This window comes from Anser cygnoides, chromosome 10 (assembly GCF_040182565.1).
Source record: "Anser cygnoides isolate HZ-2024a breed goose chromosome 10, Taihu_goose_T2T_genome, whole genome shotgun sequence".
Taxonomy (NCBI): Eukaryota; Metazoa; Chordata; class Aves; order Anseriformes; family Anatidae; genus Anser; species Anser cygnoides.
The window spans coordinates 6,193,298-6,217,628 of record NC_089882.1 but is presented as its reverse complement, the minus strand read 5'-3'; the positions used below and the strand labels follow the sequence as shown (position 1 = coordinate 6,217,628).

General features: G+C 42.6%; 1 protein-coding gene and 1 long non-coding RNA gene across 9 annotated transcripts in view; one reads left to right on the top strand and one right to left on the bottom strand.

Annotated features, from left to right (window-relative positions):
* Positions 1 to 24,331, top strand: part of LOC106035457 (uncharacterized) — a 132,023-nt gene that overhangs the window by 48,653 nt on the left and 59,039 nt on the right. The window lies entirely within an intron of this gene.
* PDZRN3 (PDZ domain containing ring finger 3) overlaps positions 12,513 to 24,331 on the bottom strand; it is a 133,567-nt gene continuing 121,748 nt past the window's right edge. For both annotated transcript variants that reach the window (XM_048074362.2, XM_013180271.3), the window contains 5 exons: positions 20,308 to 20,406; positions 19,483 to 19,545; positions 18,675 to 18,776; positions 17,478 to 17,594; positions 12,513 to 16,538 (listed from right to left, as the gene is read on the bottom strand). In XM_048074362.2, coding sequence (XP_047930319.1) covers positions 14,988 to 16,538; positions 17,478 to 17,594; positions 18,675 to 18,776; positions 19,483 to 19,545; positions 20,308 to 20,406 — 1,932 coding nt within the window. In that variant the 3' untranslated portion in view covers positions 12,513 to 14,987. The remainder of the gene's footprint in view (positions 16,539 to 17,477; positions 17,595 to 18,674; positions 18,777 to 19,482; positions 19,546 to 20,307; positions 20,407 to 24,331) is intronic.

The following is a 24,331-nucleotide window of genomic DNA, read 5'->3' as shown; positions in this document are numbered from 1 at the left end:
ATTATCCTTGTGCAGCTATTCTGCTCAAAGAATTTGTATACACATTTCCTGAAGTTGTTTTGTATTAATTCTTCAGCTGTCACTTAAGCAGTAGCATGTCTTTGGGAGTGTCCAACAACTGCAGCATCTGCTGGGAGGATGACGGGCCTTCAGCTGCCTTCAGAGGAAGCACCGCACTTAACATTTATTTTTAAAATTTTCTTCAACGCAAATTATAATCACAAAACAGAAAAGAGAATGTGGCCAACAAGATATTTCTCTGTTTTAATACTGGCACTCAGACCTCCAAAAGAAGAACAGAAGACAAATTAAAAGTCTCTGTCAAAACTACCATTAGGGCAACGTTAGAGAGCTGACAGGGCTGGGGGTAGCGTTGCTGTTAGGAATGCAGGTAGGGGTAGTACAGAGTGCGAATTCTGTAGTCGTGGCGCAAGCGTATACACTATTCAGCTGAAAGATTTATAATGTACATGAAATATAAATAAAAACAGGTTTGCAGCATATAGTAGCATCAGCGTGATGAGCCTGTCAACACAGCGTTCTAGGAGGCAAAACTTATTAAAGTCAGTCTGAGAGAAACTGCTTGAGAAGTCCAGACCCTTGTCCAAACCCTCCTAAACTGCAGCTAGTGTGTCGTGTATAGGCTTTGTTTGCTTGTGTTTTTCTTCTAAATTTCATTGCTGGTAGAAGAGTAATATCTCTCCAAATGATTTATTTTCAAGAAAACAAAGGCCAGCTGCATCTTTCCTACATTTACAAACACTTAAAGAAAAGAAAATCCATTTATCTGCAGACACCAGCTTTCCGTAGTCCCTTAATTTATAGGATTGTCCATTAAATGGCTGATTAGCTTTGTGTTCTTTATATGTGCTTCAAGAGAAGCAATCTCTTTAAAGTTTGCAGAGATTTGTGTTTGCCTGCTATTATCCTTAGTACTTCACTTGATTATTTTTATATACCCTCTCTCTTGTTCACTCCATTTATTGCCAGCCTAACCATGTCACATGCTCGGGGAGCTGCTGGTGTGCTCAAAGTATTTAAAAATGACTGCATGCTTGATTTCTTTGTGTAAGCAAGGAAACTGCTTAATTTCCATTTTTTTAAATCCCCTTTTCCTCAGAACCTCCCCCTTCCCCTGCCTTCTTCTGCTATTTCCTCCCTTTCAGGAGGAGATGGAGCACGGTGCAGCAGGGCCCAGTGAGGTGGTTGCGTTTATCTGTGTAGCTCCTCTAAAATCACCAGCAAAGTCCTGGAGATCCTGAGGTGCCAGAGTTTTGGAGGTAGGCACGTGTTGACCTTCTACTATAGCAAGCTCTCCAGAGAAGGCTGAAAGGTTTTTGTACTCAAAGAAGTCAGGTACCTCCTGCAATATAATCCCAACAGCGAGCTTCTCACGAGAGGGACCTCCTGCAGCCTGTCCTGCTGCCCCTGGTAAGTGCCCTCAGTTGCTGACAAAGCAAGCACAGATCTTCCTTTCACTCCAGAGGTAACCACTGGACCTGCCCAGCTCTTCTGAAAGGAGCATAGCACCAAATTGTGGACAAATATGTCAAGTAGTTACTGCACGTCACTGTCTTGGTCACCTGCCTCTTAGTGAGGCTGCCTGCTAGAGTTAGTTAAGAGGTTAGGCTATCCATGCAGATGATCTGTGCTTGCCTGAGTTGTTGTAAAGTTGTGAAGGAAGCCTGAATTCTGCGTGTGTCTTTCACCACTAGATTAAATTGCCCCTCCATTCTGGAGGAGGAGGAATCTGGTGTGGTGCAGCAATTGTTTTTGTTTGTTTTTAATAACCAGCTTTAAAGCAATAACAGGCACACAGTGTCAGGCTGATATATTCTGGTTTGATTTCAGGCATTACACAAGGGAATAGACTATTTCCACATCTCCCCCTAGAGCTCTTTAGCAACTACAGCAGCAATAATAATAACAATCTGGGTTATTAAAAAAAAAAAAAAAAGAAAAAAACGTCTGAACAGTTCCCTTAAGGAGTAGCACAAAGCCATAGGTCCATAGTGAAGGTCCCTAGGATGGGGCACCTCTGCTCCCAGTGTAAGAGCAGTGCACGTAAATAGCAATATACAACAGTGTTGCATGATTACCATTTCTGATGTTGAGGAGAGAGAAGTTTTTTGTTCAGGTAAGGAAAAATATTAGGCTTTTGATCAGAAAGGTCTCTTCTCTACCCTTGCCAATGTAAGAAAACTCATTTTTACCTGAGCTTGTTAGAACAAGTGTTGAGAGAACTCGTGGAATTGCAGTGTCAGCCCAGGGTGGCTGCCTGGAAAAAAGCAGCAAGTTGTGCCATGGGGGCTGGATAGGTTTAACCCGAAGTTATGGGCTTGGAGGCTTGAGAAAGAGGAATGGGAAGTGTCAATGGAGGGAACAGCTGATGCCTTTTTAATGGGAGAAGGGTCAGTGGGTTGGCAGCAGAATTGATGAACTGCCAGTGTAATATGCTGCGTGTAACACCGAGGCTATGCCATGCGCTGTGTTCTAGGAGCATGGTGCCTGTCCTCAAGAACTGGCACAGGCTTACCTCTCTGCTGAGTGAGTCTCAGGCATGCCATGTTATATATATTTAGTTAGATCATTTCTTTTCTTTCTTTCTTTCTTTCTATATTTCTTTTTTAATCTAAAATGATTAAAAAGAGAACCTTTAGGCTCTTTTGTGCTGGAATCTCAAGAGGATATGATTTTGGATTTGCTAGGTGGTTATCAGGTGTTGTGGTTGTCTGGTGAGAGAGAGGAGGTTAAAAGAAGAGTTCAGTAGATGGGGAGCAGTGCCGGAGGGAAGAATTGGGTAAATCTTTTGTGCTCTCTCAGCATAAGTTTGTGTGAACATTTCATCAGAGCAGAAACAGCAGAAGTGAAACTTCTCTCTTATCAGATTGGATGAGGGTGGTAGCATTGCAGAACTGTTGAGTGTGTGACCTTATTTTTTCCATTCAGAACCAGATGTGGGCATAAGGCTTGTACTGGAAAAATGTAATCCTCTGAATATGCAGCTAGGTGGGACATGAAAACATCTTCTGATTTAAGTTTTAAGCTGTCATCTGCATCTGTGATGCCATCATAGGCATAAGCTATTTTTGCATCAGTAATTATCACGATGTGTTTCATTGATTGCAAGTTTTTGCCTTGTTTTGCCTGGAAGGTATTGGGTTGACTTTTCCTCCTCTAGGTTTTTGAGGCGACAGTCACCTAAGAGTTAAAAGAGCTCTATTTTGCAGCGAATACATGGTGGGTATGGCTGCACTGTCAGCGGAGAGTTATGCTAATGGAAAGGACATAAGAAACAAATTTGAAGCATGTACATTAGCGAGCATGGTCATTGGCTAATTGGTGTGTTAACATGCACGGTGGTACAATTCAAAGCCCTTAGAAGGTCTCCCTCTAAGAGTACTTCCACTGCTAGGCATTTTGCCTCGTATGAAAATGTTCCAGAAATGCAGGTTCCACCTAAAATAGTCAGTGTAATTCTTCAGATTGAGAGAAGCAAACAATCTCTTTGTTTCTTTTTCATTTTCACCTTCTCCTTGTTCTTCAAAACAAGGCATTAATCAATGACAATAGAAACTGCTACTCTTAGGGCTGTCAGTGTTTATAGCTTGGGGTTTAATAGCAAGGACATAAATATATACTTTTCATTACAGTTTTGCTGTTATTTGCTCATCATCCGCAGTATCTGATATTATCATAACTCTTTGGTTGAAGCTATTAAAGTTATGGTTTGTAGCTCACACTGGCATGAAGCAGACAGAGAGCCATAAAAGTGGGGGGAAAAATAGATTGAGATTCAACTATTAGGCACTATTGGTCATTTTCTCACTATTCACATAACAGCAAATCTAATCCTGGTAGCTTGTACTTTAAACCTTCTTCCTTCTTTATCCTGCACACCTCCACCCCCCAGGAAAACTTCTTCTCTTCAATTAAACTAAAGTCATGTTTGCCATTGCAAGTGCAGGAAGATGTTTGGCTCATTACGGCCAAGTATTACTAAGCAAGGATGTTTGTATTTCTATCAGACAAAAGAAGGAACTTGATTAGGGCTCAAAGAAGAGCTGACTTGAAGCTGTGGTTGCCATGAGTCATTATGGTGCCCACCCCAATTCTGGGCTGTGAGAGCAAGGATCCCATGGAGCTTTTGTTTACGAGGACATTCTCCAATGGAAAATCTTCACAGGGAAGCTTTCCATCTCCCTATAGTCAGCATTGGCTGGGAAATTCCTCCAGTGGGTCCCTACCCATGAGCTTTTTATCTGCATTTGGAGCACTCCTCGCTGTCAATACTTTGGCCTGTTCACAAGTGAGTGGGTAGAAAGACAATGAAGCAATAAAACTTGTCTGCTAGTTAAAGATGGCCAATGAGAAAATAAAGCCTCAGTTGAGACTTGTCAGGATAGAAAATATCTGAGACGGTGACTTCATGAGTATAAATCATTCATCTTCTGGCAGAAAAACTTTCCTTCAGCTATGTCTTGAAATTACCAGCAAGAAATTCTAGATCAAATTGTGGTCTGACTTGTAACTATGCCGAATCTTGTGGTGCTGCTGGGCTCCTTTAGGATACGTACTAAACTTTCTAACATACTGGGAAGAATCCTCAATTACGTGAGCCTGATCAAAAATCCACTACCTTTAGTGGGTTTTGAATTAAGTCCTAGGGACTCCTAGCTATTTCATACTCTGTATCGGTTTAAATTTCTGTTCACCCACTAATTCCTAGAACGCAAATTTACAAAGAGTAGAAATGCTCTTTCATCTGCTCCCCTTCTGAACTGTTCACTCAGATGTCGGCAGAGACTTATTTTTGCTGGGTTTTCCCAGCTTTCTGCTTTCCAGGCTTATCTTTAAATAGCCCAATTCTGTCAGAGTATTTTAGGATTTGTTTTAGTCTCTAAGATTTCACGTGACTATCAAACAAAATAAAACATCCTTAAAAAGAAGGCTTTATACAAATCTGATTGTATTCCTCTCCAAAGAAGTAGCACAGAACAAGTTTGATTTTGTTCTCAAGTAGCGTATTATTCATTGTAAGCTACTAAATGCTTGTAGTAACTCTCCTTCAGAAAAACGAGCCAGAAGTGAACACATTTCCCGTCTCCCTTTCTGGCTGTTCACTTGCTGAATGGTTCGCCTTCTCTTCTAATAACTGCCCGCTGAAACTTGCTGGGTTCCCTGTGCCTGTGGTGGGTGAGAGTGGACATTGTCAGCTGAAATCTGTGGAAGTGTATTTACGTATATCTATAGCATGAGTACTGACGTGAACAGCGCTTTTCAGCAAAATGGTTTTCTCACATAAATGGCAAAACTGAAGCTTTAGGCTGGGGAGGGAGGCACAGCTGTCCCCGGCTTTCACTCTGAATGTTTTAAGATTCAGGAAGGACTTTCTAGCTGGAGAGGAGGGGAGGATGACCTTTGAAGAGCCTGAGAAATCTGAAAACTGAAGTCTGAATTTCCAGTTCAGGTTCTGAATGAGGCTTCCGAGGGGGATCCTGCAGCCCCTGCGCAGACTCTGTGCGGACAGGCTCCTTTCATACAAAGAGCTAATGCTGTTTGGGCAGAGGGAATATACAGCAGTCCTGTAGGGAGAGGACTCGTGGTACAGATCTGGTTTAAATCCCTGCTCAGCCAAGTTCTGTCTGCTTTGGCCGCTGACCTGGAGCCCCTCAGGGGCCCTTCCCTTCTCCTTAGCTTACTCATGCTCGGCTCATACCTGTTTCAGCAGGTGCTGTTAATGTAAAAATGAGAACAACAAAACCCCCAAACCCACTTTTCTTTCCCATTTCCATTTTCTTCCAGCAGGACCGGAGCTCTGGGCGGATTCACCCATTCTGGAGGGCCCTCGGCTCTGTGATGTGCCGCACAGCTGCAGGCCAGGGGCTCCCCACTGCTTTTCATACGCTCACCCGCGGTGTTACTGCAGGATTTGTGTTTCAGTACCGCGCAGAGGACAACGTTTGCTTTTATAGAGACACTAGCAATGTCTCAGAAGGGAGATGAAACACCTCGTTGTGTGTCCTGGCACGCGTGGCGGTATGCCTGGGGGTCTGATGTGTCAGCAATGCCCTTCTCTTTGCTCCTCTCTTCATTCCTAAGAAAGCAGTGAAAGGGTGGAACCTGTGGTGGCCCTGTAAAATAACCGCTGTAGTGTTTCCATATGGTCTCTGTGAGTAAAGGCCTTTGTGTCACAGTTTAAACAATCTTATTTCTGTAGCCCTGTGTACGAAGGAGATGTTTGGTTGTGCAGGGAGGTGCAGACAGCGCCCGGAGCACGGCAGTCACTGGCAGCACGGGAAGGCTGCAGATGCCTCAGCCAACGGCAGTGTTTTTGTAGCTGGCCGCCTCCTGTCCTGGCGGAGCTCCTCTTGCCATCTGACCGCTCGCTGACGGTCCTGAGATCTGCCTTCTGCGCCGAGACCTCCCGCAGCACTGCCGCTCCTGTCAGCGACAGCCTTCAGTCGGCCCACGATGGGGAAGGATCACAAGCCGCAATACCGACCCTGCGAGAGGCTTGCAGTCGCTGCCTTCCGTACATGTGTCCTTCAGCACTGCTCCCCTGCGACTGACCGACTTGAATGTCCTCACAAAGAGGGAGCAGAGACGTTCCCTCTCACTGCGGGTGCTCATTTCTAATCCCTGATAACCCTTCCACGTGGTATAGCCTCACTGGGCACAAATTGCTCTGGAGCAACCAGGAGAGTGAGAGAGGCCTGAGAGAGTTTGAGGTGCTGGTCAAATAAAAAGTGAGAAGACAAAGGCGAATGCTATGAGGTAGTTTGCTGGGGTCCGTTGCTACTGCGGGCTGGCAGAATGGGGAATCTGGGTCTGAAGTAGGTCTCCTCTTCCTGCAGTGGAGAGGGCAAAACTCTGAACTGCAGTTTTAAGGCAACCTTGTCTCAGATGTTGGTGATGACTTGAGGTTTAAAGCTGAGCTGGGAATATACAAGCCCTTTGGCAGGCACTTGTTATTTAGCAGAATTACTGCATTTTGGGCTTGTGTGCCCCTGCTGATGGCACTAATCTCCATGCTAGGAGACAAAGTACCAGCTGTGCCTGGTCCTGTTTGTACTATTTTAGCCACATGGATGTTCATCCATTTAATTTGGAAATATTTCTCTGCACTCATCAACAGCCACATGCAGGCAACCGAAATTGCCACATTCATTCTGACTTAGTTTTGAAAACGACAGATGCTACATTACTGTAAAACATGGTGAAAGGGTTTTCTAGCTTTGCTTTTGTTTCTCATTTGTCTGTGAATGTTTGATATACAAGCCATTAATGCTGATGAGTGAAGCTGCTTTTCTTCAGCGAGGTCTGCTCCTTCTCCTCTAAAGTCAAGCAAAACTTCCACGGGGGGACTAGTGCCATTTGTGCTTAGGCAAAGGACTTAGAAACTGCCCTGGGACTCAGGAAGGAGAAGAGTTGGCACGCGTGACTCACAAATATGCGCAGATGTGTTATGTGGTGGTTATTACTTTTTCTTAATAATGTGACTTTTTCCCTAGCCTGAATAATTCAAATGAACAATACTGTTGTGAGCATGCCTAAAGGCATGTAACCTTCTCCATCCTCTAGGTGTGTGGTATGTGTTCTGCTTCCACTGCCGATATTTTTAAGGGCAGAAATACAAAAACATCTGCTAAGCCTCGCGTATGAAGCATGAGCCTTGCACAACTGATTCAATCTGATGCCTGCTCGGGTCTGGGGCTGTGTCACAGAGCTGCAGCGTGGCGCTAGATCCACCTTGACCTCGTGAACCAGCTGTGCTCAGGGCACTGGAGGGGACAGGGATTGTGCCAGTCGGCTGCTCACCAGGGCCCTGGGACCCACAGGACCCTGCTCATGCAGGCACTGCCTGGTCCTGCACCCCAAGGACCGCTCACACCGCCTCCCACGCAAACTGAGGTGCTGCCATGGTTCGCATTGGGAGATGGTGGTCAGGGTGCTTAAAAGACAAGTCTCAAGACTTGCAAGGCTAGGACGTAAAAGGCTGTAGTGTGTGTCACAATGATGCTTGTGGAGAAGAGAAGCAGGACCTGTGCTGAAACTCTTGACCCCCCTTTTAGTGGCTGCTGCTTTGTGCTTCTGGCCCTTGCATTCTGCGGGATGTTATTTGTTTAGGTTGTGTTTAGCAATGCTTGATAAATTTGTGTTTGAGTGGGAGATTGCATTAGATGATCTCCAGAGGTTCCTTCCTGCATCAGTTATTCTGTAGTATGAAGGCACAGAGAGGTGCCTACAAAGACTTCTGGAAAGACTAAATGAAGCAGAACGTGTAGTTGCACTGATAAACACTGGCAGGAGAGAGCCCTGCAGTTGTCTATGTAGGAGTTGTCTATGTAGGAGTTGTCTTTCCTTCCTAGAGATAGCTTTTGGTGACTTTGGAATGGAAATGCTGAAAAAGGCTCATCAGGTTATTACCAACCACCACGTAGTGCTTGCCTCTGCCTTGAGTTCGGGTTGTGGAGAGAAGCCCGTGGAGTTTCTTTGAATGAGAGCTTAAATGCAGTAGAGCAGAGAAGCCTTTTCTGGAATAGCTTTGTAAAACTGGCTTTGCTTTTTGTTATATTTGGCATCAGTGCTTGCTGGACCTTATGGCGTAACTGAGACTTGTTTCTTGTGGAAATTATTTGGATGTGACCTTCCTGCTTTTATTTTGGCTGCTACCTCAAGCCCTGAAGACTAGTAAATGGTGGATGCTTACATTGAACTGGAGCTAAGCAGAAATTTGACAAAACTTGGGTCTCTTCAATTTGCAGCCTTTCGATTTACTTTTATTAAACAATTATAGTTGGATTTGCCTTTTGGGGAGTCTTTGTTTATGGCATTCTAAGCTAACAAAGACCAGCTAAGCCAAAGGGTGGATTATCGAAAATCAAAGCTAGCTCTCCTAATGGGGACAATGGAATCCCGCCCGGTGCGAGCCGCGCTGTGACACCTGGGAGGCCCGCGCTCCAATATGATAAAGTATTTTCTTTGAGAGAAGGTCACCAAAAGTTCACTTTTACAGAGAAGTTCTTATTCTCGGTTAATGGGGCTCCCTGTTGCATGGTCCCGCAGTTGCCTAACATAAAAAGGATGGATTGTCAAAGAAATTACTTGTAAAGCTCCTCCCTGGCAAACTTATCTGAAAGGACAGACCAAGTGCTCTCCTGGCCAAAATGAGCGGCCCACGACCCAGCCACCCAAGCTATTGTGCCCTTTTGCACTTCTGCAGCGTAGGATTTGTCAGCAGTTTGGTTTCAAACCTTTGTTCTGGGCATGTGCTGTCCTTTAGGGTTGCATTTTATAATAGAATCTCCTACCTGGCTTTCAGAGCAAGCCATATAATCTTTTAAGCCATGGAAATGAAGAGATTTCCAGTCCTTTGGGGATTTTTCTAGTTCCAAAAGAGCAGAATTATAATTTGATGTGAAATATTATATGCTGATTATATCATACGTGAAATGGACTTTTTGGTCCTTAAGATCTAAACACAAATTCAAAACATACAGGCAGAGCCAGATTTGGCTTTTTGTGTGTGTGCTTTATGTATGTAATTTCCTGCATATGTAAGTGATCCCTAGTCATAGCTGGGCCCAGGCCCAACTGAAAAACTGCAGTGATTATTCTTTCTGGTCCCTTTCCGACGTAGCTGACTCATTTTCCCCAGAAAGGGGAGAGATGGAAGTAGGACGTGAGAAATGCATGACCTAAGGCCAACATCATCTGCTGGGAGGAATAGGTAAGCTGTTGGGGCTTATTTCAACTTGACTTTTCATGTGTAAATGCAGGTGCTGGGAGAAGATACTGGAGAATTTTAGTTATCTTTTTAAAATTACTAAAAAAATAAGAATATCAGACCAGATTTTTATTTGGGCTTTGACTTTGGTGGAGCTACACTGACTATTATAATATTGGCATTGTATTTCTGTAAATTGAACCACTAATTGGAGCATTGTTATCAGGTTGTTTGCATTATTCATTGATTTGATTATATCTTATCCAAGAAACATTCTGTGTTGCAGAAGATGACACAGTTTTTCATAATAAAGTGGTGGAACTTTGTTCCCATTTTGCACTCCATCAGTAAAGAGCATTGTGACTATGTTTAGATCCACAACGTTAATATATTCATTTAGGTAACAGAACTTGGATGAAATATTCAAAACTGGCAGATTGGATCCAGTAGAGTAAGCGAGTGGCGTTTCAATTCCTTTTGTTACTGTGTTTTCCAGCTAGTTTTCAGAGTAGGCCATTACGTCTTTTTATGTTACAGAAATGAGGGTTTTTCCAGTGTTTTGGGCATTTTATGATTCCAGGAAGAAGGTTTAGGACCCAACTGAGAGGAGTTAACGCAAGAACTCTTCTGGGCATTGCATGCTAACTTGCAAACGTGGCCATTAGAGGGTTTATGACCAGTCCTGCAACAGAAATAGTTGCATAATTTATTAACATGGATCTGCTGGAGTTTTTTGGGCAGGCACAGCTTGGGAGGGCATTATGTTAGCAGGGCTGTGGGATGATTAATGTCTTTTAAGCAGTGACAATTAAAAGGTATTTAGGTAGCTTTCCCCATAGAAGCCCCTGAATCTAGTACTGCTTTGTGTCATGAGGACGCTCAGAGAAAAGTGGCATTAATTCTGCATGTCTGCATTTGAACAGCGAACTCATCTTCACTTAAACCTTGTGCTGCTGAGCTGTGCTTGCGCAAAAAAGCTACCACTCTTCCAGATTAACTCTGGCTGGAGGCTCACAGAAGCTGTTCTGATGAAGAGAAAAGCTGCTGGGATGAAGACCCAAGCAGAATCTTTGCTATTTTGTTACAGTAAAGAATTTACATTTAATAAAACCGGAGACCTCTTGGTTTTATTAAAGGTACCTCCTCTCTACCTTGGGCTTGGAGGTACAGCATCTGCTGTGACGGTTTCTGCCTTTTGTTTTTTGACTTCTCTCTAATTAGTTTATGTTCCAAGACATCCTTAATACAACAACTGATTTAAAAAGAATTGAAAATCAAGCAAAAATAGGAGTTTAAATCGCTTATGGCTTGCTTTGTATGGCTTCCAGGCATTTGAGCAATTTTGCTAACAAGTATCCTGTAACCTATTTCCAAAGGCCACTAGTAGATAATTATATTTGGTTAATTTACATACTTTCAGTTTATAATCCTAATTAGTTCTCCAACCAGTATTCCCTAGGCAATTTGGAGTCTTACCTCATTTTATTTGCCATCCCTAATGTGCAAGTTCTCTTCTTTTAATTTACAAAAAAAACGCTGTTAGGTTTGGTTCAGGGCTTTCCCATTTCAGTGCACATCTAAGCTGGGTGATTCCACGCTGATTTAAACCCTACTTGCAAACAAGTATTTTACATTTTTATAGATCTTACATCTGGGAGACATTCTGCAATTTAGGGAAACTGCCCCGAGTTTGACACGGAGCCTGTTTTTCTGGGAAGAATCAGGCCAGATCCGGCACCGAGCTGTACGCAGGGATTCCTGTTCAAATCTCTGGTTTGCCGAGGGGGTGTTGGTGTAGGATGGGGACAGGTAGGAGGCACCAGGTGTGTGACAGCAGCATGTCAGCCAAAGCAGGGACGGGTGTGGGTGGCAGGAGTGAATGAAGGCTGCGTGCAGGAGAGCCTCCGGGAGCTGTGCACGCGGGCTCTGTAAGGAGACTTAAAATCTCCCCAGCTGCTTGGCAATTGCTCGTTCTCCCTTCGTGTATTTAGGCTCTCTCCCCGTCCTACTCTGGGCTTGGCTACCACCCAGGAGGATATTACACTCAATGGAGCGGCCAGGGAGGAAGGGAAAAGGAGGAGGATGGAAATGAGTATTTGTACTTCTAGGTGTAAATGAGAAACACTCCCTTTAGCTCGTTCCAGGCTCAAACGAAGTTCAGAAGGTGCTTCAAACCAGCCTCCCCAGCGCAAGGAACACACCTGGGAGTGCCGGTCCCTGCAGCAGTCAGAGCAACCGGGGCTGAAGCTAAGGGTCAGCCTCCTGCCGAGGGTCGGGCCCGCCGAGGCTGGCTCTGCTGCTCTGCAGAGGTGGCTGAGAGGCTGCCAGGTGAAGCCTCAGGTAAGTCAGGAGTTGTTATCTTTTAAGCACTGAGGTACCTACTATAATACAGGGTTTTAGAAAAGCTGTTATATGACATATTTCCCCTTAGGCATCAAAGGCTGCTTTCTGGTCCGATTCATTTCACTGTAATGAGGTCAGGTTTGGACTAACTTTATGGGAATTTCCACTATTTCCTTGCAATCTATAAAAAGAACCCAAATCGCCCTTTTCAGCACGGCATTAAGTACTTCCATAAGGCATTGAAAAAGTGTGTGCGATAAGGTAACTAATGGTGCTAGAAAAAGTTTTGCATAGCTTTTGGCCAGATTTGCAGGATAACTGATGGATTCTGTGAAGTTACGTTAATTAACAAATCATAATACTACAGCAGACAGGTGATTTTCAGGTGACCAAAAGAACAAATGCTCAGAGAGGAAAAACTCAAAAGGTATCAGAATAATTCTTGGCCAATAATTTTATTTCAGCATCTTAGAAGAATGCAAATTTTATACTGTTGATACTTTGGTATAATTTCTGCACATCACACGTGAATTCCCAGGTACGTTCCTGCTGTTACACACATGCACATAATGCTCAGCATTTATCTGACTGATGCCTTAAAAACCCGTCACCTGTGAAGTTTTTCCAGAGGAGCCTATTTGTATGAGGAACAACTTGATAATTTTTCCTCATTAGAGCATTTCAAATCCTACTCTAACATTTCCAGGTAGAATAAAGACAGCTTAAATGCCTTTTCATGCCTGTTTAAGGACTGTGATTCCACACAGTCTGCCCGTCCATGTGGATTTCTGAGCTTTAGAAGAGGCAATATCCTGCTATGGCGCGCTCCTTGCAATTGGGATGAACCGAACAAAAAATCAGAGTAAAGCAGATGTGAGACAGAGATAGGAAGCACCTTATGTTGAAGGCAGTGTGTTGTGAAAATCATACATTATGCTTTTCCTTCTGTGCAACTTGTGATGGTAACCAGCTTCTAGTATGTCAAGTGAATTCCTGGCTCTAGCAAAGTCAATAGAAAATCTTCCACACACTACAGCAAGACCGGTACGTTATCCCAAAGGTAAATATCATTTGAAGGTAAATGTACAGAGGATTACTGATATGAGTGTCAGATTTCAAGGGGCAGTGATGATTTACATTGGCTTACGATGTATTTTCCAGTATGTAAAATAGCTCACTGTAGAATATGGTAGACATACATTCAATGCTAATTCGATGCTAATCCACAAAGAGAATGGGGGGAAAAAAACCACAGGTCTATTGCTTGCTCCGTGATAACTGATAAAATAGGCACTGAGAAGCTGTTAATTTCTCCCCTTCCAGTTTTTAACCTCTATCATTCAGGTTATATTTTTTTTTACTCTGTATAGTTATGGTGGAAGAGTTCAGAACAGAGATTTAGAAGGGTTTGGGTGAGAGTTTTTTGTGGCAGCAAGCAAAAAGGAAGAGGGGGATGAAGAATCTGGGAGCTATTCATCATGAGTCTAGTTTACCATTTATCCAGCAAAAATTCCAATTTATATTTGAATTCTTAATTAGAAATAGAAAAACAGAAAAAGAGTGAGATACCTTTCTGACATTTACTCTTTGTCCTTTTCCCTATCTCTTTTGTTTTAATTTACGTATTTGTCTGAACTCATATATTTAATTTATATAATTATTTGTCTGTATTTAATGCAAACCCATGCTTATGTATGTAGGTCAGTTTTACAAATTATGAAACAAAACAAAACAGGAGAGTAGAAGTCCTGTTTTTTTCTCACTTGCAGGTCATCTTAAGTGCCTCGTGAGTTCATTATCTGCATTGCTTGATTCTACTTTTCATGTTCCTCTTACTTCTCTCTTGCTTCTTCCCTCCATGTCTCCTTCCCTCAAGAACACCTCCATCCAAAATCCCCCCAGGGTCAGGATGCAATTTTCCTGTGAGGTGTGACTCAGGTAGGCAGTCCTGGCAGCACAGGAGCTACGCTCCAGGAAAGAATACTCAGCATGGCGAAACCAGAAGGGAGTCAAAAGAATTTAAAATTGTTTGAAATATAAAACAATAATTTATTTTACTTCATTTTACTTGTTAACGTTTGTAGCTAATGATGATTTCATGAAACTGCTTTTATAATTCAATACATTCAAATCTATAAAGCAAACAGTTACTACCATGGGCTTTTCAAATTCCACAAACTGTCTTATATAAACAAATTAGCTGTACATGCACATTTTTCAATAGGTTGCAACATTTGCAAACATGCTTTAAAATCCTTTAAAGCTGCAGGATACTGTACTTTGCTTCAGGCTTTTCAGATGAAACCTATATACTTTCTTTAGAAACCTTAAAAGGAAAAATGTTTAAATGTTGATCATAACTCTAAAGACTGCTGTTTGATAAATGTTAAATATTACAAGAGACTGACTCCGTTAGGAATTCAATAATTCTGAGTTTAAACCTTGAGCTAAATATTGATAAACAGCACTTGGTGTAGAAGTGAACAACAGCAAAATAGTATCACAAAATATGGTTTCACAAAAAATACATATGTGCAGTTGCTCTTGTGGGGTTTTTGCATTTTTTTAGGCAAAGAAAAGCATGGGTACCTTTTATATGAATATAGTTTAAGCAAATTACCTGTGTAAGTATGGTTAATACATTTCTGATAGTTAAACGCTTTATGTAAAAGGTAACAAGTAAAAAAGTACAATCAGTATTCCAAAAAGCACTGCTAGTATTGCCTTTGAAAGAGATGGGCAAACTTTCTCTCCACTTCACGGTGGAGATCCTGGCACCCACAGTTGTAGAGTTCAGTATTTGAACTATAAACTCGATGACCGTATCTTATATACAAAAATCTTGCCACATTGAACGAGGCATTGATTTCTACCCCAATGGTAGTGTTTTATGTACATAACTTAGCAATGGCGATTATACAGTAGTCACTGACAGGAAGGAATTGTACACTCGTGTGCCGTCTGGTGACTTTGTTCCATGGGTAAGGAGTTCCTGGATTGTCATCCAGTTGTCAAATATTTTTTTATTTCTCTTCTTCATCATTTTTTTGTGGCTCAGTTCAATGATATTCATCTCTTTCTTTTCTTCTGCACCTTGCTGTTCCTTTAAACAATCTAGCCTGCTCTGCATCATGAACTCACGCCTCCTCCTCTGCTCCTTCGCCTTCACTAAATGCTGCTTCCGCTCTTCCTTACTCCAGTACCGGCCCATCTTCATTTCACTTATGGCATCGTCATCGGTAGTCATTCCGCTGCGCTCTTCCTTGATCTTAATGGCACGTTCTCTCAGCAGCCTGTCCCTGACTGGCCTCTTTGTGATGTACCGCGTCCCATCGCTTCGCACTTTGACTTTCCACTCCATCCTCGGTTCGCTCTGGCTCGCGTTAAAGTCTTTACACATACTCACCAGGCTCATTTGGCTCTGTGCGTACTCCACCGCTGATTTCTGTTGGATCAGCTGCATGTAGCTCTGGTAGTGCTGCGCGTGGGCAGGAATATGAGCATGCTTATATGGAGAGTGATGGTACGGGGAGACGTAGGAGCCAGAAGGTTTTTGACCATGCGTAGGGCTTTTGCTTCCATCACTGGCTTTTCTCTCCTTGCTTTCCAGCTGCTTGCCAAGGTCGGGATCTTTAGCAGAGGAATGGCATTTACCAGTGCTGGATTCATGGCTTTCTGAGCCAGCCAATAAATTCTTTTGGGAGACGTTGTACGCCACTGCCCCCTCGTTACCTTGACAGTTGACGCCTTCTGCAGTTCTGCGCAGTGAATTGTCAGGAGAAATCTCCAGCGTGAGTGGTGTGCTTCGGCAGCTTTCCCCTGTGTTGTATGCACTCGAGCTATCCTTGTCAGACTTCTCAGGGAGCTCTGTAATGTCTGAGAGCTCGTGCCTGCGAACATCGATGCTGGTGTTATAGTTGCGGAACCCGCTGTTGTGCAGCATCCAGGGCTCCCGGTACTGATCTTTCAGCTGCTGCATTTTATGAGCTCTCACAATATTCAGGCACTCCAGCTCGATATTGCGCAGCTCCTCATTCAGCATCTCCAGCTCTTTGTCAACGCTTTCTTGGTCGCTTTTGCTCATATCCAGAGTGCTGTTATGATAGTACAGGCTGTAAGGGCTGGCAGACTTCACCTGGCACTTCAGCTCCAGCAGTTCCCGGAATCGCTCACATTCATCTACGGGGATGCCAAGGAAGTCGACGTCTGTGCAGTCAGCTGAGATGAACGACTCGTTGCTGAACTGCATATCGCCGCTTCCGAGGGTGTCATGACTGTAAGTCAGCTTCTTCTGGCTCCCTAAAGTGTTGGAGGAAGTGGTGTGATCATCGGCATTGTTTTCCTGCTCAGAGCTCTCATCATTCCGAGTGCTGTCGTCTGTGCGCCCCACACCACTGTCCTTCTCGTGCTGGTTAGATAAAATGGTGGCTGTGTCTGTGGTACCGCCATCTTCCTCATGCTTCTTCTAGCAGTAAAGATCAAAAGACAAAGAGAAATTATCTCAAGGACATAATATATCTCAGGGTGCTTATTAAAGAGTTTTCTTTATCTGTCACCTGTTAGACTTTGCGTATCTTTGGCTTTTACTTGTACGGAAAACAAGCTCCATTTTCATAAGAACACACAGAAATGGTGCCTGAAAACACAGCATGCTGTGGATGGCCTTTTCAGAAGAATTTGAGGTCTGTTTTTCAGTTATTTAGCAACAACACTAGAATTCAAATGTTCAAAATGGTACTGTTCCCATTTAGGTGCAGAAAAGGATCCAGTTCTATTATGGTGCCGAGGTGAGAATCTCTCTCTTCAAAAAATGAGGCTCCCACAGCAGATGTAGATTTAGGAAACTCTAGACAAAAACTGAAGACCTACTAATGAGCTTGTATGATTGCATAGATCATGGCAGAACAACAGGGAATCTGGGTCCAAATCTGTGGCCCTGCATAAACTTTGCTATGCAAAAACTTTTTCTTTGCCTTTCTCCTCATATATATAGACCTCATTTCAGTCATTTGCCTGAGTTCTCCATTTGGATTTTATGGTTTTGGGAGGCAGGCTGTTTTCAGTATGTGCGTGCATATCAAATGGGATATTCTAGAAGTCAGCTCTATGCCTGCTTTATTTTTCTTATACCTAGCTGCTTCTGTCACTGACCACAGCCAGATGGTGGATTTCTAAGAACTGTGATCATATCATCTTAATAGACAAAATAAAAAAGGTAACATTTTAAAACAATTGGATCCCCAAGAAGGTGTTTGTGGATAGTTAAGTAATATCTTGATTTTTGCAGTAAGTCTTTTTGCCTTGATCATCATTTGGGACACTAAGTATATTCAGTCAAGCTCAATATCAGAATATTGAGTGCAAGGTGCAGTTGTGACACCATTGCACAACAGAACAGCAGTACCTGCTGGAGCATGCTGGCAGTAAATTGCATTGCCTGGTGGTGCTGCTCCTCTAACATGTCCATGTGCAAGTCATCCAGAAAATCATTTCTGTCATCATCCATCCATCCTTCATCCAGCTATGTGAAAAGGGAGGGAAAAACAAACCAAATGTTATCAAAAGAATGAAGACTGATATAATTTATGTTCCTTTTTGTGGAAGGTGATTGGAAAAGCTTAGGAGATTCCTTCCTGTGACAGCGCTGCTGCGTCCTGCGAGGAAGCACACATCCCCTTGTACGAAGTGTGGGCATTGACTGCCCTACCGCCCCCCACAGCCACCTTGACTTCCAACAGCATGGTTTTATCTTCAGTAGCCCTTTATATGAAACAAAACCAGCCCTTTCATCCCTGGAAACACTTCTAAGCATTGGGGCTGTTTTGGTTTGCACATGATTAGGATGTATAAAATACTCCAGGGCCCAAAGCTTTGAATGCACCACTTGTGAGGCAGCATAAAGGGCCAGAGTGGAAAATGCTTGCTGTGGGTCTGCGAGACTTTTTTCTCCCAACCTCAGCCATCTCCAAGGGAAAGATCAGAAACATCGAGGCTAATGAGACAGTCATGAGCACGACCCGTGTCTCTGGGTGCACTGGCGAGGGCTGCTCCCAGCACATGGAGCAAGAGACAGATCAAACAACAGCGCTTGTGGCTGTTTGTTCAGCATCTTTGTTGTGCTAATCCCAGCTTGATAAAGGGATCCGATTCAACCTTTTATTACAGCTGAGGATGCTTCTTGACAGTCTTTTACTACATTAAGAGACGGTGTTATAAAGGGCTAAATAAAAGGTGTTTTAATGAATGAATAATCAATAGCTATAGGATTTACAGTTCAGTATATTCTTCATAGCTATGGCTTGAGACCATCCATAATATCGTACACCGATGTTTGTAATAGCATTGCAGCATACATAAATCACTGAACTTCTTATAAATTGGATTTTAATACAAAACGTATATAGAAGTATTGTGACTGCTGAATTCCATTATTTTAGACCATATATATGTTTAGTCAAACTGTATAATAGGGTTTTAGGTAGACCTGGTAGATTTAGGTAGGTTAAAATTCTTCAAAAGATGGGAACCACTTTGTATAAAAGAGCAAGTCTTTAAGACTCAAGACGTTTTATTTATTTACTTACTGCTGTCGCTACAGTACCTGAATTTCTGGTCTTGCAACAAGCAAGGAGATATTCTTGCTCTCTTCACTGGTGAGAAGTGCCACAGCTTCTTCTCGGTTCTGTACCTCTATGCCATTGATCTTTAAAGAAAAGAGCAGCAGAGTGAAATCATTTCATGTGGATAGAGAGGGAGCAGAGTCAGCTCTGGGTGGAAAGGAAGATCCTCGAGTGGGGCAGGTGGGCTGTGAACCCCCTTCCCAAAGACTACATGGGATGTGGACCTCTGCTTGTGTTAGTCTCTGTGCAGAAGACAGACTGCTTCTGACAAAAGCCCCGTGGTGTAGGGCTGCACTGGGAAGGCTCCTCGTCCTGGCATACAGGAGTGGGGCTCAGCCTGCTGAACAAGTATCAGCAGCCCCGTTAATTGGGCTGCCCAGAGAGATTCTGCAAAGGCGAGCAATTGCTTGGGCCGGAATGGAGTTTTTCTGTGGTAGAGGGAAGGCTATCACAAGAGCAGGGCTAATGTAGGGCTTTACCTGGCCAGGAATATCAAAATCTGACTGATCTATAGCAAAGGAAAGGGAAATGTCTTCAAAAGGTTAAAAGGAATTGTATTAATTTTGAAAGGAACTGTAGGAGCAACCTGCTCTGGTGTGAGGTGTCCCTGCCCATGGCAGGGGGGTTAGAACCAGATGGTCTTTAAGGTCCCTTTCAACCCAAACCACTCCATGAATACCAATTTGAAAGGAATGATTTGTTAAAATACACTAAAATAAAGTCATGGAATTGAAACGGTTGCAGCAGGTTGTAGTGTGTTAGCAGGCTTTTGATCATTTACACACATACTTGAATAATGCGATCCCCTTCTCGGAGCCGACCGTCTTTTGCAGCAATACTGTTGGGATCAATCTACAAAATAAGAGAAATGTAAACATTTTGGAGGTTTTAGAGCCTCCATCTCTTACTTCCCATTGTAAACCCAGTATTGGTACTATGACTGATGTGATAAACTCATTAGTGATTACAAGACTTTTCCTTGCTTATGTAAGACAAAATGAAATGCAGGTTAAAATGGTTAAATCAAAATCAAAACATTTCTTCTTGAGCCTTCTGAAGGTTGTGTGCTTCAACATTGTTTCCACTGTATTTCTTAAGAAGCAGGGACAATTTTTAATTTTCTTTGGTTCTAGCATTATAAACTGGTGCAGAGTTTCTTAATGCCATTGGAAGATAGGTTGTAATTAAGGAAAAATCATGCCAATATGCATTACATCACCCTTAAACCTATCACACTATGTCACTCTTAGAGAAGAATGGTGAGAAGAGAAAGAAATGGGAAACACTATAGGAAAATACTTGCTATTTCAGGGGTCAAACTTATCTTTTGATGTGCTCTGCACTGAAATCTAGGAAAAAAACCAACATGTTCACCCTGCTTCCTCTGTCTTTGCTCTCTCCACCTTCTCATTGAAGTCAGTAGGAGTTTGACTTCAATGGATGCAGGCTTTCACTCAGTTTGGAGGAAGGGAAAAATAATTAGATTTCTTCCAAGTACCGCATTCTGGCTGTTTTTTTGACTATGGTACAAACAGAAGCAGGGATTTGTCTCAAATGCCCAGCACTTCAGTTTAGAAGACAAATTTTATCTTATGGAAATCAGCTCAGTCTTACCTCGCTCACATAAATACCAATATCATCCTCATCGTCCGTTCGGTAACATACAGTAAGGCCAAGCTTGTCCTGGCTGTTCACTCTATGCAAATCTACTTCCTGAGGTTAAAAAAAATAAAAAAGAAAAGAAAAAGACATTGTCAGTGAGACACTGGTGACTGATGGAAGCAATTTTTCAAATACAATGAAAATATTTTAAGTGATATAGTAGATCTCTTTTCATTTTACTGTGTAGACCAGGTTAACTTACTGAGCAAAACGTGATTATATGCAGATAATCAATGCTTGGGGCTTTTTTGACCCTTCAATCAATATAAAGTCATTTCGAAAATAGACCTTTTATTGATTTTAAAGAAGAAAAATTACCTATATTTCATGTAGTGGTAAGACTTCAAATGCTAAAATACTTATAAAGTATGATTTCAATATTTGCCACAGCTGATATATATTTTCTTATAAGCAGGGAAATTTTCTTGCTTTTCAGAGAGAAATATAATACTGGATTACCTTAACTTGTGTAATTTTCATGAAATGCTGTAATAAGTTTCTCCGAGGTGTGACTGAAGATCAATATATTGTCAGCAAAGGATTCAGCATTGTAAGAGAAATACAGTAAGTGCTTCAGTATCTTGTAAGGGTGTGGTTCGAGCAGGTCATGTTTTATCATTCCACTGCTCCTTTGTGGTCATGTTAGCCTTGGAGACATTTAAGCCATCTTAAAAATACATGGTTTTCCTCTACACTTTTGTTTGCCACAAAGACTTTAGCTGGGTTACTTTTTTTTCCTGTTTCCTGCTGCTCTGTGATACTGGTTGGTATAAAGGGGATGTAAAAACCCTGGAGGTGCCCCACCAAGCTGTGGGATGCTCCTGGCTGGCGTGCAGTCCGCGCACCCATCCACACAAGCAGCTCTCAGCTCTGCTCTTCCCTTCTGAGGGACATCCCGGCACCCTAAGGACCCTCGGGAGCCCAACACACTTAACCAGCTTATTGCATAGGTCCTGAGGATGCTTCCTTGGGGAAGAAGTATGGTTTGTCACAGGTAGAGGAGTTGTAGCAAGAGTATTAGTGTTTTTTACTCCCCTTAAGGAGCGCCAGGCAGTGAGCGAACCTTTGAAAAGGGCCCACGCTGTGCCTCACACCTGTCAGAACACATTGCTGGGAAGGGACGGAGTGGGACCAGGCAGGTGGGGCAGAGGGACACGTGTTGAGAAAGGGGGCACAGTCCCTGAGCGAGCCTGGGGCCATCCCTGCTGGGGACAGACCCTGCTGCACTGCGAGGCACCGAGCGCTTGTGCTTGGGCCTCTGCTGCAGTGGAGAAGTCCCGATAACACGATTCATTATTTCTGAACGTCTCCTCTGTTTTGACCCGAGCTGTGCCATTTGTACGGGGTGAGACAATAAAACAAGCTGATATGAATAATTTATTGGCATGTCTAGATGACAGCTGCCAAGATCAGCAATCTCATGTTATTTACTTGTCAACATGTGTAATTTCTTTTTTTCCAAGAAACGTAGCTGTAAATGTCAGTGACATTTCAGATGGTATTTAAATGGTTTCAATCAATAGTATCCATGGTGAACTGCTGCTCTTTTTCTCCCTCTTTTGTTACTTACTGCTTGAACACAATGCTTTAGTAGTGAGGTTTTTTTTTTTCTTTCCAGATTTCTAAAGCTTTTGGGGCTTTCTAGAGAGGAGGTTTAAAAACTCTTCAGTAGAAAAGATGAGACAAAGTGGATTGACAAAGCGATTCTGATCTCAGTTGTGGTTAATCCTTGGGAGTACCACTGCAATCCATGCGTTTATTCCGAATGTAATCATGGTGTGAATTAGGGACGACTTGGGAGTGTGGTGAGTTGGGCCTAATTCAGGCCTAGAAAGAATCCTGCATTTCCTGCATGCTTTAACAAGAAGATTTTGGGTCTTAAGGAAGGTTTTTGTATAGATTAATCATTTGAAAGCATGACGGTGAAATAATGGCAAGAAACTAACGCTGTAGCTCATTATGATGTTTGTCAGACTGGTGGTGATAGTGTTTAAAAAAAAAAAGGTATGGTGGCTTTGGTCGTTGTTGAAACAGATCCTGTTTAAACACAAACACTTGGAGAGGAGGGAGCAGACTATTAATTCATACCTACCTGCAGAATGTTTTGAAAAACAATAGGTGTTTTTTCCAACAGTGCACAAGTATGAAGAGTGTTATAATAATTAAAAAATAAGTATGGGTTTACATTTAAAATGCATTATCCAAGACATCATCTGTAATACACTGGAAGGTAATGAATTATGTGGTAAATTAAATAGCATATGTTTTAAAAGGAAAAGAGATACGTATGCTTTAAGAACATGCTCAAATGAAGCACCAAAAAACTAAAGCAAATAAAAAATTCTTAGAGCAGGTGGTTAGAACCTGAATTTTTATGAGTAATTCGTTGACATACTTACCCTTGGGTACAGTCCTTGGGTAGGAACAGAATAACTTGATTTGATACTACCCTAATATGATAATTTTGTGTACTTGAAGGTAGGAACAGCTGCTTTCTACAGGTCTTTGCGTCAATACCATTTTAATATAATCATAAAGGTTTGAAATATTTGAGAGATAAAAGTGAGCAATTCCAGTTGGAGTTGAAGAATCAGCTCGAGTCTTCAAAGCAAAGGTTATTTCCCATGTTCAGAGTGGAATTTGTATAATGCACAGATACATGAAAGGGAAAACTAGAACAGACAATTGGCATCTGCAAGTACAGCTACCGTGGTAGCTTGTGTAATTGCACCAGGAATTAATTAAGCTCTAGGAATTAATGTGGGCCTAAAAACCTTTGAAGGCGTAAGTTCAAGTTCTTACAATGGCACCAGACTTGCCATTTGTTACTCCTCACTCTTCGGTGTTGCACTCCAGGACAGCCCAAGGGCCTGATCCTGTGAGCCCGCAGCCTTATGTGCTCCTGCTGCAGGCGAAGGCACCACGTGCACAGCAGCGGCCGGGCTGCGTCCAAAGCCCCTGCTCAGCACCTGCTCTGTCAGGTTAGTCTGCTGCGCCATCCATCCGGCATGAGGTGAAGGAATATTAGTGCTCCGCTGGGGCTCCAAAACTATCGTAATGAGCCCTGTATAGGATCCTGACCGCATTATTAAATGCGTCAGCCACCTACCTCGCAGGAGGGACACACTGAAGTTTGTCAACACCTGGTCTCGATCTGCAGAAATTAGTTAGCAGACAACGGTGGTGTGCACAAAGTGTGGCTGTGTCAGGGGCTGTGCTAATGCGACTGATGTGAAAACTTCATATATGATATAGCTTTTACACACACAAATACTTAAAATCTTCTGCTTCTTTAGATCAGGTAAAAGTGTCATTTTGAGAGACGTCCAAGAGAAATATTTGTATGCTATTCCAGGAACGAGTCTGTGCAGGAGAATTGTTTGATTCTCAGCTGCATATTAAATGGAGGGCCAAGAGGGCTCGAAGAGTTAGCAGCTGAAATCCATATGGCATTTGTAGGGAGGCAAGAAGAAATGAGTGTGCGCTGTGACATTATACCTGCAACTGCTCACGATAATAGATTAGGAGTAAGTGGTAATAGTAAATTAACCTCTATAAACTCAAAAGATCCTTCATTTGCAACAGATTATTAAATTATTGTACTGATGATTTAAAATTATGGCCTGCCTGTAAATTCATAAAAATCACAATCCTTTCTCTAACAAGGCAAAAATGAGCAGTAGAAAAGTGGAATGAGTGGACAATGATGGGTAAAAAAAAAAAGAGTTCAAACATTCAGCAAGCATTGTCCAAAGCTTGCACAGTAAGTACTTTGCCCTTTTGTCTCTCTCTGTAAAAAGCTTTTTTTTAATATTTTTTTTTTAATTTTTTTTCTCCTGTGCTGATTTCTGAGATACCTGGCCCACAGGGCCTACTTTTCTGTTACTCCATCAATAGGTTTCACCGAGGAAAGAATGACAGAGAAATAAATATTCCACTATTTCCTTTTATACTGTGTGGGGGCTTCTTTTGGTAA